At 43.9% G+C, this 16,703-nt stretch overlaps 1 protein-coding gene across 1 annotated transcript; it reads right to left on the reverse strand.

Annotated features, from left to right (window-relative positions):
- Window positions 1–3,092: 3,092 nt before the first annotated feature.
- Window positions 3,093–14,488, reverse strand: LOC134739764 (uncharacterized). The gene is made up of 2 exons (XM_063666793.1): window positions 14,368–14,488; window positions 3,093–4,726 (listed from the first exon to the last, which is right to left on the reverse strand). The coding sequence occupies exons 1-2, from the start codon at window positions 14,466–14,468 to the stop codon at window positions 4,384–4,386; spliced, it is 444 nt and encodes a 147-aa protein (XP_063522863.1). The 5' UTR covers window positions 14,469–14,488; the 3' UTR covers window positions 3,093–4,383.
- Window positions 14,489–16,703: the final 2,215 nt, after the last annotated feature.

Here is a 16,703-nt window from a genome sequence, read left to right on the forward strand (position 1 = left end):
CATGGCCATTATAGTGGGGATGATGGGAGTAGCTTATGGAGCAGAAAGGAAGGGACGGGCAGATACCAAATCCCGTTCAGCCCTCCTCTGCTGTGCCTGCTGCCTTCTGTGGGTGAAGGGTGCTTTGCATCTCTGGGCCTTCATCTCTTTTGTCCCTCTACTGAAATGTCCTTTCCACTCTTCTCCAAAGGCCCAATCCTGCCTCTCCCCACAAGGCCCAGCTCAGAATGCCCCCTGCCCCTCACCCCCAAATCCTCCCCTGTTTCTCTCAATGAGGTTAATTGTCTACAGTGGCTTGAACTGTGTCCCTCAGAAAGATATGTCTAAGTCCTAACCTACAGTACGTGTGCAGGTGATCTCATCTGGAAATAGAATTTTTGCTGACGTAATTAAGGTAAGAATTTTGAGATGAGATCATCCTGGATCAGGGCGGGCCCCAAATCCAATGATGGGTGTCTTTAAAATAAAAAAAGGAGAAGATTCACAGAGGAGAGGCTGTGTGAGGACAGAGGTAGAGACTGAAACGATACGTCTATAAGCCAAGGAGCACGGGGGATGCCAGGACCACTGGAAAACAGGAGAAGGCCCGGACACGTTCTCCCTCAGAAACTCCCAGGAGCACCCACCCAGTGGAACCATTGACTTTGGACTTCCAGCCTCAGAACTGTTTGTGGTAATATGTTACAGCACCCCTGGAAATGAATACGCTGCCTTTTCCTGAACCCTCTATTATTCTATCTGATTTTCTTTTGAGACCCATCAGTTCTGACACCATGTTTTATTTTTTCACACACACATTTGCCTTCTACCAGATCACAACCCCCAGAGGGCAGGATCCGGCTTGACTGCCTTCATGCCACCTCTCTCGAGGATTCCTGAAGGGTTGGTACTCTGGTAACGTCTGCATGGTACTGCATGAGGAAGCTGGAGCACCAATGAGTTAATGCCCCTGAAGGGACTTGACCTACTCAGAGGGAGCTGGAGCACTTCCTTGGCCTCCATGGCAGCCCCTCCCCTCCATGGCTGGGTCAGCCCGATTCTGGCTCAGCCCTGAGACTTCTTTGTTGCTTCAAGTCTTAGGATGTCCTCACCCAACCTCCCTGGTAGACTTCAGACAGCACTGGGTGAGGGGCTTATCCTCTTCACACCCCCGTTGTCCTCATCAGCACTTAGAGCACTTGAGGACTTGGTCTCCAGCCAGATTTCAGGCTCAGTTTGTCTTATCTATTTGCTTGGCCCGTCCCCCAGCCCCCCGTCCCCGCAGCGAACTCTCTGACTGCAGTGCAGTGATACCAGCCCCTTGGCAGTGGGTTGATTTGCATGCCCACCTGCCCCCAACCTTATTTATGTGTTGGAGTCCCCAGTACCTCAGATTGTGGCCTTACTTGGAGATAGGATCGTTACAGAAGGAATCAGGTTAAAGTGAGGTCTTTAGGGTGGGCAATCCAGGATGACTGATATACTCACAAAAACTAGAAATTTGAGCACAAATATGCATACAGGGAAGAGGAGGTGAAGACGCAGGGAGAAACCAGCCGTCTACCAGCTGAGGAGAGAGTCCTGGAACAAACTCTTCTCTCACAGCCTCAGAAGGAACCAACCCTGCTGACACCTTGATCTTGGACTTCCAGCCTCCAGAACCAGGAGATGTACATTTCTGCCATTTAACCCACCCAGTCTGTGATCTCTTGTTATGGCAGCCCTTGCAGGCAAGCACTCTAGTAGTTCTCAAACCATCCAACCTCTTCCCTGGGGGCAGGTGCCATGCTCAGAAGTTTACCTGCATTATCTCATTTAATTCTCTTAAAAACACAATATCTGAAGTTCCTTTTTATGAAAAGAAGTGTTATCTATGCTGGTTGGCCTGTGCTGACATCGTAAATGAACCCATCTGAATGAACCAAAAACAGCAGTCACAGGATTGCATGATATCCCAGAGACTACAACGGGAGGGACAGTTCAAAGGGCATAGCCATGCTCGGGCCAGCGTGAGTGGAGATGCCAGGGGTTCTCATGGTCATCTGATATTAGAGAGGGTGGAACTTCCCACATTAGTAAGAGAAATAATTTTTTCTAACTTGGAGGAAGCCATTCTGCAAGGAGAAAATCCATTTGTGACGCCCAGTTTGAAAGACTCTCACCTCACATGTGACTAGGGCATGTGTGTCAGAAAGGAAGTGGGTGACTTATTGTATATCAAGTGCTCAGAAGAGTGACGGGCAAGGAGTGAGTTCTGGGTAACTGTGGACCATTATTATTAGTAGTGTTCTAAAGTTTCTCTATCAAGAAAGAGTGTCACAAACATTAATGATGGCTCCTACCTTGTACACCATGAGCTGATCCTATGAAGTTTATAGGACCACAGTTATCTACTGCAAGGATAAAATAGAAGCCATTTTTCTAGAATATTTCAGAAAGTAAAAGAAGGTGACACAACCCCAACCATTTCCTGCCAAAGCCCTACATCTGTGGCTACAAACTTTGCGGAGCTGGTTTTTTATTGTGATGCTCAGTGAACCTCTCAGTTCTTACGTGTGGCTGCAAGCTTCTCTGTTATCATTTAGGCCTCTTTAGGGCTGCAGAGTGAGCCTTCTTCATGGCCCCTGCTTTTGCAGGTGTTTACATCTGCTTTCCAATAGAAAGCCCTTCTCCACACTTTGCCATTAAGCAGTTTGCCAGAACAATTTGAAGCAAATAGGGAGGTTGTGGGAGAGTTCCCAAGTCACCCCTCAGAGATGGACTGAGATCAGAAACTTGGTAATTCTAATCTTATCAATCATCTTGGCTGTGAAAACCATCTTCACTGGCCTGGATCTTCCTTCCCCCAACCAAAATAAAAAAACCAGTTAGCAGCCAGCACTTGCATCACACACCTGCTAAGTGTGAGAAATTCTGTGTTAGTTATTTCTATTTAAGCTGCCTCATTCTTAGTTCTCTAAACTATGTGAGACAGCAGCTCATTTATTCTTCCTCAAAATTCTGTAGTACAGATAAAGCTACGTCCTTAATGGATGAGGAAACTGAGTGAAATTTGCCTGGGTAAAATACTCAGGAAAAGACAGATTTAGGATTCCAATGTTGGTCTTCTTGGTTTCAGGTTCTAGGCTATTTCCAAATCCCCTGAAGCTTCTCAGTTTGGGAGTGCCTGAGTCAGGGAAACCATTTAGGCTGGAAAGGACACAGTTGATGAAATACACTGAGAAGGAAGGAGGGTTCCATGGTGTAATGGTTAGCACTCTGGACTCTGAAATACACTGAGAAGGTTCCATATATGAGGTCTCTCCAGAGATGTCTGGAATTCCTCAGTCAGAATCTCTGTTTTAGGCTAAGGTGCGTTTACAGGGGGGCAGCAGAGGCTCTCAGTACTGACCTGGGGGGCACACAGCCCCCTGTTCCAGTGGGTCTCTTGATCAGATGGCACCACCAGCCAACGGAGGGCACAGGTGAGTATGGATGGCAAGAGGGGATGAAGAGTCTTCAAGAAGAGGCCGGAAGAGCAGGAAGAGTCAATGCAACAGGTATTTGTGGGTGTTACTGGGAGCCAGGCTCTGGGCTGATTGCAGGCTGTGGGCTGGAGGGAACTGGTCTGCGAGGGAGGAAGGTGGAGCGCATCTACAGCAGTGTGTGGGTCACGAGCGTCAATGGGAAAGAACATTGAAGGCAAACTCAAGCTCTGTTTCCAAGACCTTCGTGTTCCATATTGAAGGAACACATGCTGAACTTTTGGAAGTTTTGTTCTTTTGACACAGGTGACCCAGGCAACCCTTCCCAAAGCAAAGAAGAGGTCATTCTCATAATGCTGTGTACACCTCATCATCCCAGCAGCCCTTTGCCCACAGAAGAACCCTATGATCTGTGAAGGGGAAGCAGGGTGTGTGATAGAGAAATAAACACCCCATTTCAACTCTGTTTTTGGCGGGAGCCTAGAGTTGCTCTGAACCTTCTCATGAAAGATGGAGACAGAGCAGCTCTCTTTTGTGTGTCCAGTTTCCTACATGATAAACTGACTTATTGGGTTACGTGGTAACAAATGTGCTATAAGGAAAATAAATGCCATTGTTTGTGTAATACAATCTTTAGAGGGAAATAAAACTAATAGTTAGCTTGAGTCCGGGAATTGGTAGTGAATTACTAAAATTCAGCTGTTTCTCTTCCCTTCATATCTCTGCACGCAACACAATTCTTTCCTTAAAAACTAATCTGTATGAAATATGAGAAAAAACAAAAATAGGCTATGAAGCCGTCTGGTAACAATAATGGAAGTAAATGGAAATCTAAATCCTTCCTGCAAAACTTCTTTTTGTGAGAGCTGGAATCTGTCAAGGACCCAGACTTTGCTAGGATGACTATCTTCAGAGCCTTCTCCCTGGCACATTCCTATTTTCAAGGGTGCTGTGCTTTGGCATAATGTATTCTTTGCAAGTGACACGTCTTGGTCGAGTGTCTAGAAGACACTGTCACGTTCTGTTTGTTGTAACAGTCATGAGTTAGTGAAAGGACCAGCAGCTTCCTGAAGATCTTAGCTTTGTAAACCTGAAATTGAAACTGCTGGCACTCACGGAAACTGGGCGACACAAGGGTCAGAGGCCTGAAGACCAGAGAATTTCCTCGACTGATCGTGAGATCCTGGTCTTTGTCCCCGTCCTGCCTTTCCTCTCTGTCACAGGTGACAACCTGCACGCCAGACAGATGCAGCTTCTGTTCGAATCTGTAGCTCTTGGAAGACCTGGAAAAAAGAAAATGAGAATTTCGCTGATTCTTGGATTGACTGTGAACTGCAATGGAAATGCTCCAAGGGAAGCCAGGCACCAGTGAGACCTGGACAGCCCCCAGTTAGACGCTTGGTCCTTGTGTGTCCCTTTCTATCCAGATCAGTCCTTGATTAGCCTTCTCTTCAGTTTCCAGACAGCATCTGCAAAGGAAGACACACCACAAACGTACCTGGATCTGAAAGTGTGAGGCGCTTGTGAAGGAACCATTAGGTGGCCTTGGTGTGACAAAGCGTTCCCTGGCACACATGACCTCAGCTTTCTACCAGGTCCTGTCTCCAGGGGGAGAAGGAACCTGTGTTGAGATGTGGGCCAGCTAGGTGACACGGCTTACTTCACAGAGCTGATGTCTCAGCATGGCTCCCACTCAGCCCCCGTCACCGGCAAGAGCCAAGTCGTGGCCAAGTGTTTTGATAATAAAACAGTAACAATAAATGGTAGCCACTATTTTCTCTATGACTTTGTTTTGAAAGCATCAAAAGCCAGCAAAAAGACATTCCCGCTCCCCCTACCTTCTCAGCTTTGTTGTAGGTACAAATAAAAAGTATAATTTAACAGATCAAAAGAAAAGCAGAAGGCCAGGCAGATCATAGGCACTTAATAATGAAAAGAAAAATGTACAAAAAGCTCAGAATGTATCAGGAGTTTGAAGGTTGAATAAAAATTCATGGGTATGCAGGGGGGTTGAGACATTCCTTTTTCACAAGGACAAACCTGTAAGTTTCCCTTCCAGTCTTAGCAGCCACCACAAGGTACCACAACAAAATTATTTTAAGTCAGGGAAAGACAAATTCTGAACATGCAGGAAGAGGAGAAGCCCTAGAAGGAGTATATTTCTTAACTTCTGGACTCTCCTCCAGCTCTTTTTCCTAGGAACCTCCTAGCTTCAATTCAATATGAGAATTGTGGACAGAAAACAACTGTGGCTTTGGCAGGGATTAAGAAGTTGAGTGGGGGTGGCCCTCACTGTCCCTTGATTTAGGAGGGGAAGGCAGCTTTATTTTCATGAGCAGATCTGAGCTGAAAAGGAGAAATGGAATAAACAAGAGACCCATAAATATCATTTAACCTCAGCATGTTTTCAAAACATCTCAACCCTCCCAGAAGCACATGGTGATCCTAACGCATGACAGTGAACTTGGACAATACCAGGGCCTCAAGAGGCCTTCTGGTGGTTGGTGGTGGGGGTGGGGGAGGTGCAGGGGGAGCTGTGGACGGCGGAGGAAGGGTTGAGGCAGGGCATCGTAGCAGTTCTCTCCTTCTCCAAAGACCAGCAGAAGGGATTCTGTTGGCTGTCTTGAAAAAGCCCAGTTACTCTGTGGGGCAGGCTGAACTGTCAGTCCTAAATATATATGTTTCTAACAACAATTTTCTGCTTGAAATAATAAATAAGAAATGAGGTTGCATTTTGTTTTCCTCTCTCATATCGCCACCAGGGCACTTTAGATTCTTTAGACTGCCAAGATTAAGGGCAAATGGCCAGTGGTGTCCCCTACTTAGGCACCAATGAAGATGACATGCATTTTTCTAATGGATCATACTACTGTGTAACTTCATTCTCTTTAAACATGTCACCCACACTGTGCAATCACAGACTGTTCTTTGGAAGCAAATAGAAATCTAAATCCTTCCTGCAAAACTTCTTTTTGTGAGAGCTGGAATCCATCAAGGACCCAGACTTTGCTAGGATGACTGTCTTCACAGCCTTCTCCTTGGCACATTTCTGTTTCCCACGGTGCTGTGTTTTGGCACAATGTACATTTTGCAAGTGACACACCTCTCCCTCACTGCCAAAAAGCAGTAAGTGAGGCCAGGTGTTCTTTAACTCAAACTCCAGAGACGGCCCCATCCTTCAAAATTTTGAAAATTTAAAAAAATGTTCCCTGATGTTCAATACTTGTTCTCGCTTCACCCTTCTCCTGCCCTTCTCTGTCTCTCCCCGCATACCTCCCCTCTGTGTTTTCTGATCTTCATGAAGGATTTTTATCTTCTCGAGGGATGCAACAGCCTGGGTTGTTGCATGCTCATTCGTGTTATTCTTCTTTGTGTTACTGTCAACTAAGTAGATTGTGTCATTTATTTTGGGTGGCTGTATAGACTACAAGCCAAACACAGAATTTTTGCCTTTTCTACGAACCCAGTAGACAGCAGGACAAAAGGACACTTCAACGCAGTAAGATGCCATTTTTTTTGTCCTTGTGAAGGAAAATGAAAAGGAATAAATTGTTAATGTTTTCTCTTTTAGGAGATAGGATGGAGTGTCACCAAGATAGAAGACAAAAACATAAGCTGTGAAATATGGTTATAAAGTAGTGACATGAGTGCCAGAAACCACGGAGGAAACGTCTCCTTGTTCTGGATCCACACTTCATAAGTGGTCATTGAAACGTGGCATCAAACGGGAGGAATGTGATGGGCCAGGTCAGGGGAAGAGCACCAAGCAGGGCCTTTCCGTGGGAGACGGCACCATGTGACATGCTTCATACAGAAGCACATGGGCCCTCAGCGCTGGTATCTTGTTTCACCTGGGGATGGTGATGAAACGATGCAGAGCTGACTCAATACAATACGGAGCTGACTCAATACGATGTGTGGGATCTTCCATCGTGAAGCAGCTGGGAGCACCAGGAGGCAGGTTTTCCCGTGCTTATGGAAAGCACCACATTGTTCTGCTGGGGACATGTTCTTTTACTCTAAGGAGTAGTGGATGTGCAACGGGCTGTCCTGCCTGTAGAGATGTGTGGGGCTGGCTGCTGAGAACAGATGGCAACTGGTTGGCTCTGATGCCTCAGAAGAGGTGAATACATTCGGAGAGGCCACAGCTGAGAGAAGAGGTGAATACATTCGGAGAGGCCACAGCTGAGAGTCCCTCAAACTGGGGAGTTATTATTTTAAAAGTTGGATTTTTAGCAAGATTTTACCAGGTGAGGCTGATTAAATGATGATGGCAGGGGTGGGGAGAAAAACAAATAAAAGTGAGTTGAAGTCAACTTCTCCAGTTAATGGAAGTGCATCTCCTTTACCCAGTGTTCATGGGTCAGAAATCTCACTATTCCACTTAGTAGCACACTTCTAGAATTTGGCTTCCGTTGTCCTGAATTTGAGCTCTTCTAGGACATTTTGTTTTGCAATGGAGGAATACTTCCAGCAGGGCACCAACGGTGGTTCCACTGATTGCCAGTCGAGACTTCTATCTGACCATTCGGGGCTCCTCACACCACTGAACTGCACAGAAAAGAAGGGCATTACTCCACTGGCTGGGGTGGACATGCAACCACCAAGAGGCAATGTGGTTGTTGCCATGCTGTGGGACAAGGGAAGATTCTCTGGAGCCCAGGGGACTCTCTGGGCTGTACCTTAGCTCTTCTATGTCTAATAATAAATGGTAAGGGAAAACTATAGTAACAACAAAAATTCAGGGTCACTGACCCCTTAGGAATGAAGGTTCCAGTCACTGTGTAGAGAACCCTCACAAGCTGAAGCCATGGCTGAGGACAAAGGAAACAGAATGGCCAGCGCAGAAAGAAGCTGTACACATCAACGACAGCCTCATGATCAGTTAGAGAAAGGGGGACCAAAGCCACTCCGTGTACTCTCTCACATTCGTCATAAGTGTGTGCATGAGTGTGCTTACATATGAACATATTTTGTCTTCTCCCTTCTCCCTCTCTTTATTTCTTTGAGCAAGTATTGTTGGAGATTAACTTACAATTTTGTCTTTAGGTAACATGTTATTTGAATTGGCTGTGACTGAATTTGAGGAACAACGCGCCCACCCCAGAGATGGACAGTGGCCGGTTTTCAGGAGATGGCAGCATTGATGACTGGGACGTTGTATCTCCTCATTCAAGGGAGAGAATGGGAATGCCTCCATTTCTTATGAAAGAGGCCCCCATCTTGTTAAGTTGAAACACGGATGTCTTGGGAGTTCCAAAGCTCACAGAGGGGAGTGTGTGGAAGCAAAGCCCAGGGCAGGCTGTGCCGGGTATGGAGCTTTGGTTTCTCAGTCCCAAACCTGCCATCCTCCACCCTGAGATGCCGGGCTGGGACGTTGCAAACCAAGGCCCGCCTTGCTGCCTGGCTCCTGTGAGGCTCTGCTGATTGGGCCCCTGCAGGCTGGAGGAGGGGGAAGGGACTTGCTCCTTCCTGGTTTGTCCTAGTTCTGCTTTTTCTCATTCGGTTCCGGTCAGACACCTGTCCGTGTCTTCAGGTTGGCAGTGGCAGTCCCATCCAGTAGCAGGAATTGAGATCAGTTTTCAGTTTTTTCCAAGATTCTCAGAACTGGTCTCATCACACTCTCTTAGGGCCGTGAGTGCCTGTTGCCCAGCATCCCTCCCCTCTTCAGAGGTCAGGGACTCAGCCTCACAGGGACCCCGCTCTGATCTCTGGGATCCCAACTGGGCTGAGCATCACTTGATTCTCACGGGTTTTGCTTTGCAAGGCTCTCCCCGAAACTGTTACGAATTCCAACTTCTTTCCTTTGTTCTCCTAGCCGAGGTGTGACAGCTGCTTCCCGCCTTTGCTACATCCACGATCCCTCACTGTTTCCATTTTGCCTTTTCATTTCTCCAGGTAGTTAGCAATTCTATGCATTACATTCTCTCTGTCAGACTAACCAGTTTGGTTTCTGCCTCTTGTCTGCATTTTTAAACTTTTCTTCTTTTTTTATCTCTCTTCCTCACTCATGTGGAATTGGTCAAATTTTCTTTTACCTGCTTTCAGAATTTTCTTTTGCCTCCTTTTAGAAGGTAAAACCATACATTCTACTTTTACTATTTTAGAAATCATCCACTAATTCTTAATTCTTAATGCTTACTCGAACTTATTTTTTTTCTAACAAAATCTAGAGATGGTTAATATTTCTACTCTCTTCTTGAACAAGTCAAGAATGGTTTACTTTCTTCCGAAGTCTTCTCTTCCATCTTTTATGATATCGTCTGTTATATCAGTTCCACTATCCTGGTTTTTTTTTTTTTTTTCGAGACAGATCTCACTCTGTCACCCAGGCTGGAGTGCAGTGGCACGACACCACTTGCTGCCACCTTGACCTCCTGGGCTTGAGTGATTCTCCCACCTCAGCTTCTTGAGTAGCTGGGACTACAGGTGTGTGCTACCATGCCTGGCCAATTTTTATATTTTTTTGTAGAGACTGGGTTTCGCCATGTTGCCAAGGCTGATCTTGAGCTCTTGGCCCCAAGCAATCCACCCGCCTCAGTCTCCCAAAATCCTGGCATTACAGATGTGAGCCACTGTATCTGGCCTCCATCCTGATTTTTAAGCAATCTCTAACTAGCTGTAATTATGATCTGTACCAGTCAACTATGTAGACTGATCAGTGCATTTGATTGATTTCTTTGGTTACTATTGTCTTTTTGGATCCTCATTTTTCCCTTTGGATTCAACTTCCTTCTTGCCAAGGTACAAAATAATAATTTTTTTTTTCCCACCAAGAGTCTGTGGGCATTCAACCCTCAGTTTTCGTTGTCAGAAATTGTCTTTGTTTAGCTTTTAACTTAGAATAATAATTTAGCTGGAATTTAGATTTCTCTGATGAAAACTGTTTTTCCCTGAGTATTTAAAAGATATTATTCATGGCTCCTGGTATCTGTTATTGCTTCTTGGAAATCTACTGTCAGGTTAGTTATTATTCATTTTAGCTCTCTGTTTTGTTTTCTTATTAGATAATATCCAGGTTTTTTCTCTTTACTTTTGATATTCTGCAGGTTTATTACCATGTGCCTTGGAGCTTTTATTTATACTGTCCTGGTTTCAGTCTACTTATACAATTTGAAAAGTGATGTTTTTCCTCTCTTCTGGAAAAGTTTTCAGATATTATCACTTGAATATAGCCTTTCTAACTTTCTATTTTATGCACTTATTCTAGAACTCTAATTAGACACATGTTGACTTTTCTCACTCTACCCTTGTAACTTTCTTTTTTCTTTTCTTTCTTTTTTTTTTTCTGAGATGGAGTCTCACTCTGTCACCCAGGCTGGAGTGCAGTGGCACAATCTTGGCTTATTGCAACCTTCGCCTCCTGGGTTCAAGTGATTCTTCTGCCTCAGCCTCCCGAGTAGCTGGGACTACAGGCGTGTGCCACCATGCCCGGCTAATTTTTTTATTTTATTTTATTTTTATTTTTAGTACAGATGGAGTTTCACCATATTGGCCAGGCTTGTCTCTAACTCCTGACCTGGTGATCCGGCCCCTCTCGGCCTCCCAAAGTGCTGGGGTTGTAGGCGTGAGTTAACGTGCCTGGCCACCCTTGTAACTTTCATATGTTACATTTTATCTTTCTGAACTACATTCTAGATGATTTTTCCTAGTTCTCTAGGCTAATTCAGTATTCTTCTCTTCAACTATTAAACCCACCTATTGAGGCTTTTTGTATATATATATATTTTTTTATTTGGAGGTTAATCTCTCTTTTTCTCTCCCATGCTCGTTCTTTATGCTATGTACATCTTTACATTACATATTTTAGATATATTTAGGATCTTTTCAGATTTTTTTATTTTTCTTATTTTATTTTTTGAGACAGAGTCTGCTGTGGTTTTTGGGCTGGAGTGCAGTGGCAAAATTATGGCTTACTGCAGCCTTCACCTCTTGGGCTCAAGGGATCCTCCTGCCTCAGCCTCCTGAAGTTCTGGGATTACAGGTGTGAGCCACCATGCCTGGCCAGATTATTTTATTTTTAGTTCTGAAATGCAAATATTCCCATTTATTGTGTTTGCTATTTGCCCGTGTTGGTAGTCCATTTCCTAATGTGATTTACAGTCTGAATTCATTTTTTTAAAAGGGCTATTTTCTACAGGAGTCTCCCATACTGCTGTTATATGGAACTATTCCTACAGAGCTGTTTATATTTCCCAGAAGCCGCCAGGAAACCTTTCCTGGCATCTCATTGGCCAGAATGGAGTCACATGTTTTTCCCAGGCCAGTTGATTGTAAGGGGGAGGGAATTACCCTTAGATCAATCAAGTCCACCCTAATCGAGCTGAGGGTGTTTCAATCTTCCCCTCAGAAACAGGCTGAGAGGGAGGGTGGACACCTGAACCAAATCAGGGTTCTGCGAGGGAGAAACGTACATTTGAAACTTCAGCACTCCTAGAGATGTTCCAATTTGCAAAGAATCACTAGTTAACTATCCAGTAGACAAAATCTCCAAGGGATATGGAAGGGAAAGGGAGAGACAGAGAGTAAAAATGGAAACAAATACAGTAAGGGCAATTTTTTGATGAGACATATTCTGGTGGAGTAGCATTTATATGTTCTCTAGAAGTGACTCATGTTTTTCTGAAAGGCGACTTTGGCTTTTGTTGTTGGATGTGGAGTAGCACTATACATACCACTCTGTTTTTCTTTTGTCTTTTTTTCCCTTCTATTTACAGGAAAATAAAAACAAAAGCAATCCAATGAAGAAAATGTAAACAAAATGATCTCTAGATTTCAGATATGGCAAAACAAAAATTTAGTACTAAGAACAGTTTGAATTAATCTGTGAGTACACTGTGATCCTCTGATGGGTTCAAAGTAATTTGTAGAAAGTTAGTTATATTTTTAGTATTGACGCAGAGCTATGCTTTACTCTGCTTACACAACATAGTAGTTAAGTAATATGATAGGGAACACAGTGTCTGACTGTGGGTCTATCTGGGTCTAACACTATCACCAGCCACACAATTTTGGCAACATCTCTTCTGTGATTTGACAAGCAAAGTTCCTATAGCAGTAACAAAAGCCTCAGGGGTGCCGCCAATGTGCTATGAAGTTTTGCTAAGATTGGTCCTCTTCCTTTTGTCCTGTCAATATTTGATGAGCATCCACTATGTGTCAGGCACTGTGCTGTGTCAAAGACGTGACAGAGAATCAACAAAGTATTTGCCTTCATTGGAGCTTATTGAGGACCAAATCTCTGAGGAGATGAGAATATTGTATCAGACTTTATACATATTTAAATCTAAGGACATTTCAATTCTTCATTATTTATGGGCATACTTGCCACCTTGTTGAAAAGTAAAGGCATGATTGATCCTAGTAATAGGTGCTAAAATACCCAACATTTAGCATTCTAGATATATCTAGCCTCTCCATTTGCTTGTGCGACTTCGTCCTGCCATTCACTCCTTCATTTTCTCAAGAGACGTTAGATCTTAGATGGCAGAAAGACTTCTTGGCAAAGGTGACAATTAGGCTGAAACCTGACGATGTGGGGGAGGAATGGTGGTGTTGGTGGGAGTGAGGGTAGAGGTTGGCTGAGGCAAGAAGAATGTTTCCAGAGAAAGGAAAAAAGCAGCACATGTAAAGAACCTCAGCTGGGAAAGAGCTTATGAGGATGAGGAACCACTAGGAACCACTATTTCCTTCTCGCATTAAAGCCATTGGCTACCCCAGCCCCTATGTCCCTCGCTCCCTCTAGCATTCCCATCTTAGACCCAGGAACAGTGGCTTTCTCCTTCCTATCTCCTTTGCTTTTTCCCCTTGCGTCCTTTCTTGTGTCGTCCTCACCTCACCCCTTTTCTATGTTCTTATCATTTCATCCTTGAACTTTAAGTCTGCTTGACATTTGGTTGTTTTCTGGTCATAATGTTATTGTGTAAACTTTGAAATCTTTTGAGTCTATGAACATGCTTTGAATCCTGCTGGCTTTTCTGTAAAGCAGCTTTCAAATACCATAATGTAAACTTGGAACAATTTCATATATAAGCCCTGTGAAAGAATATCCATTTGTCCATCATGTTTGCAAGGGGGGTTTTACACATGTCTTATTGAATTCCAGCCCCAACCTGTCAAGGAGGTGTTCTCATGAGGAAACCAAGGCTCCAAGAAGGACTTTGTTAAAATCTAAAAACTAATAAACAATAGAGCTCAGACAGACCCAGGTCTTTTGACTCCAAATCTAGTGTTCTTCCCAAATCACTTCTTTGCCTTTTTCACAAATGATATCATTGCCCTAAAAAGAGACTGCAGATTTAACTTAAATAATTACAGGATCTCTTACACACAGCTTATGTTGAGTGGGATTCAGAGGCTCAATTGATTTTTGGAGATTGGAGCTGTATTTAGATCAATTATCCTTTTAGATGGCATGGACAGAACAGATTATGCAACTCAATTTTATCCCCCACCCCTAGTCCACCCAGTAGAACTAGGATTACTTGTATTTGCTCAGACAACTTTTTGTTTAGTTGATTCTCTATATTTTCTAGATCAGAGTTGACAAACTTTTTCTGTAAAGGACTACATAGTAAATATTTTGGGCTTGCACAACCTCTCAACTCTTCCACTGTAGCACAAAAGTGGACATAGACAATGTGTAAACAAACTTACAAAAAACACATGGCTGGTGGGATTTGTCCTCTGGGCTGTAGTTTGCTGACCTTTAAGATAAATGGTCTAGATAAGTGATAAATATTGTCTTATCTTTATTCCTCATATCAGTTAGGATTTGTTTCAACTCTGAATAACAGATCCTCCAGATAATAGTGGCCTAAACAAGATAGATGTTTATTTCTGTCTCAAAATGCCCAGAGATGAGCAGTCTCAGGCTAGTATGGCAACTCTGTTCTGGGTAGTCCTCATAGTCCGTCCAACTCACCACTCTCCCATCCAGAGTGTGGCCTCATCCTTAGATCTGAGATGGCAGTATCCAGTTCCAGGAAGCAGGATGGAAGAAAGCCAATGAAGCTTTTCTTCCATCGAAAGAAGTGACCCTTCGGGAAAGTCCCAGAACCTGTCACATGATACTTCCTCTTTCATCCTGTTGGTCAGGCTCAGTCACATGGCTACTGGCCTAACTGCAAGAGACTCTGGGAAATGTGGTTCTTACTCTGGATGGTCATTTGCCTGGCTCAGAATTCTGTTACTGTGAAAGAAAGGGAAAATGGATATTGGGAGGTTCCCAACACACACGCTTCTTAATTCTTTCATTAACTGAATTTCAGTAGAAAATTCAGTAACTAAATTTTATTTTTGTTATTGCTAATATGACATTAACTAATGAGCACTCTTCTTGTTTAATAGGAATGATGCTAATGTTTCACTTTTAAGTATGAAATATTTAAACAGATTATGCATATTATCTACTATATTAAGTATAGTAGATTTCTGTCAGAGATCCTTTGTCAATTTAAGGAAGTTTTCTTCTAATTTTAGCTTGTTAACTACTTTTTAATCAGAAGAGAATAAGTCATAAAATCTTCTGATAAGGCAGGCCTGGCTATCCCAGCCTCTTTATAGTTCACAAGAATAACCTTAACACCATCTGAATGGAAACGCATAGGATTCCCGTGGAGGTGAGCCAGGTATCCTCGATTCTCCAGGGCCATCTGGTCATGCTGTCAGTGAATTAATCTCAGGCATGCTGATATCCAGCCTGGGGGAAGACAAAGCTGCCTTTATGTAGAATCACTTCTTTGGCTTTCTGCAAACAGAGACCCTGCTCTGTCAGACTTATTTGGGGTTGGTGTATCATGATGATTTCCTATCTTCCTTTGTGATAAATATGTAAACTATAAAACGTCCCCCTGGGGTGCAGAGCGGTCATAGACTCTTGGTTTGTATAGGCCTGTCTCAGAAGATGGGAGAATTTACTGCTTGCTATGGGCACAAAACCACACCCCATACTCCTGGTTGAAATTGGAGTCTTCCAGCCCCTGCAGACACACACCCAAATGTTCTTACCTGCCATGCCTAAGGACTCCCTAAACCCAGGCAGAGAACCTTTTGGAAACCCTCTATGAAACAGCAGCTTCCTCGCTGACTTAGTCAACTTTCTATGCCTCTGGATTCAAACTGGATCCATTTCACCTGCCTTCTCCAGTCTACTTTGAAGGGGTGTAGATTTTTTTGTTTTGTTTAGTTTTGTTTTGTTTCTGACCCACAGCACCTACTTGCCACTTCCTAAAGGAACTGCTGCTCTGGGTCTGGGCTTGTTGCCAGGCCCTTCCTGGGTGATGGGAGTCCTGCTCTGTCACCCCAGCTCTGTCCTGTGGGGCTGCTTGCATCCAGGTGCAATACTCTCTCTGCTCTGTTTGTGCCTGGCATAAGGCACATATCGCCTGCAATTCAAGCTTTAAGAGCCTGGGAATGTTTTACTACATCTCTTCTCTCTTCAACAGAGCCTGTTCCATCAGCCGGGGTCCTGGGATGAAGGTAACGTGGAGCAGAGTTGCAGCTGATCCATGATGTGTTAGCGCAAGCAAGAAATAAACTTTTGTGGTCCTAAGCCATGGAGGTTTTTGAGTTGTTTGTTAGAGCATGACCTATCCTATTCTGACTGCTGTACAAAATTAAACACTTTCTGTTTGGCAGGATTTCCCAGACCCTCCAGAAGGCTGCTGTGCTGTGTGAATCTTTAAAATGGGAATGAGGTATATTGCTTTTCCCAGTCTTAATGCCCAAGACTTTCTTAATGAATTCATCTATTGGGACTTGAACTGCTGTTCCAAAGAAGTTAATGGGATAAATGGCTATGTGTGTTCTGTGCATGAGTCATCTTCTTCCAATGAGATTGAAAGCCCCTCAGTAAAGTAGCATAGCATCCAACACGGAGTTCAATTCAACAGACTTGTTGATAATAAAATTTCATCCTTTCCTGCCACCTCCATGTCCACCCCATGCTGAAAGATTGATTTGTAATACCTGTTTCTTGCTTTGTGAACCAAGTTAAGCAGTCAGTGCATCCTGCTCATGTCATATGAGGCCCTGTCTCACCCATGGAACTACCACTGACTTCTTTTTATTTACTTATTTTTGAGACAGAGTCTTGCTCTGTCACCCAGGCTGGAGCACAGTGGTGTGATCTTGGCTCACTGCAGCCTCCACCTCCTGTGTTCAAGTGATCTTTCCACCTCAGCCTCCTGAGTAACTGGGACTACAGGTGTGCACCACCACACCTGGCTAATTTTTTTGTATTTTTTGTAGAGAGATGGT

The sequence above is a fragment of the Pongo pygmaeus genome, chromosome 5 (genome assembly GCF_028885625.2).
Source record: "Pongo pygmaeus isolate AG05252 chromosome 5, NHGRI_mPonPyg2-v2.0_pri, whole genome shotgun sequence".
In the NCBI taxonomy this organism is placed as follows: Eukaryota; Metazoa; Chordata; class Mammalia; order Primates; family Hominidae; genus Pongo; species Pongo pygmaeus.

Bases quoted from the DNA above. Each gene is read 5' to 3' on its own strand.
- LOC134739764 (XM_063666793.1), bottom strand. From the start codon at position 14,468: ATGGAAGAAAAGCTTCATTGGCTTTCTTCCATCCTGCTTCCTGGAACT. The intron at 4,727-14,367 runs GTGAGTTGGACG...TCTTTTTTCCAG, and splicing joins ACACTCTGGATGGGAGAGTG to GTCTTCCAAGAGCTACAGAT.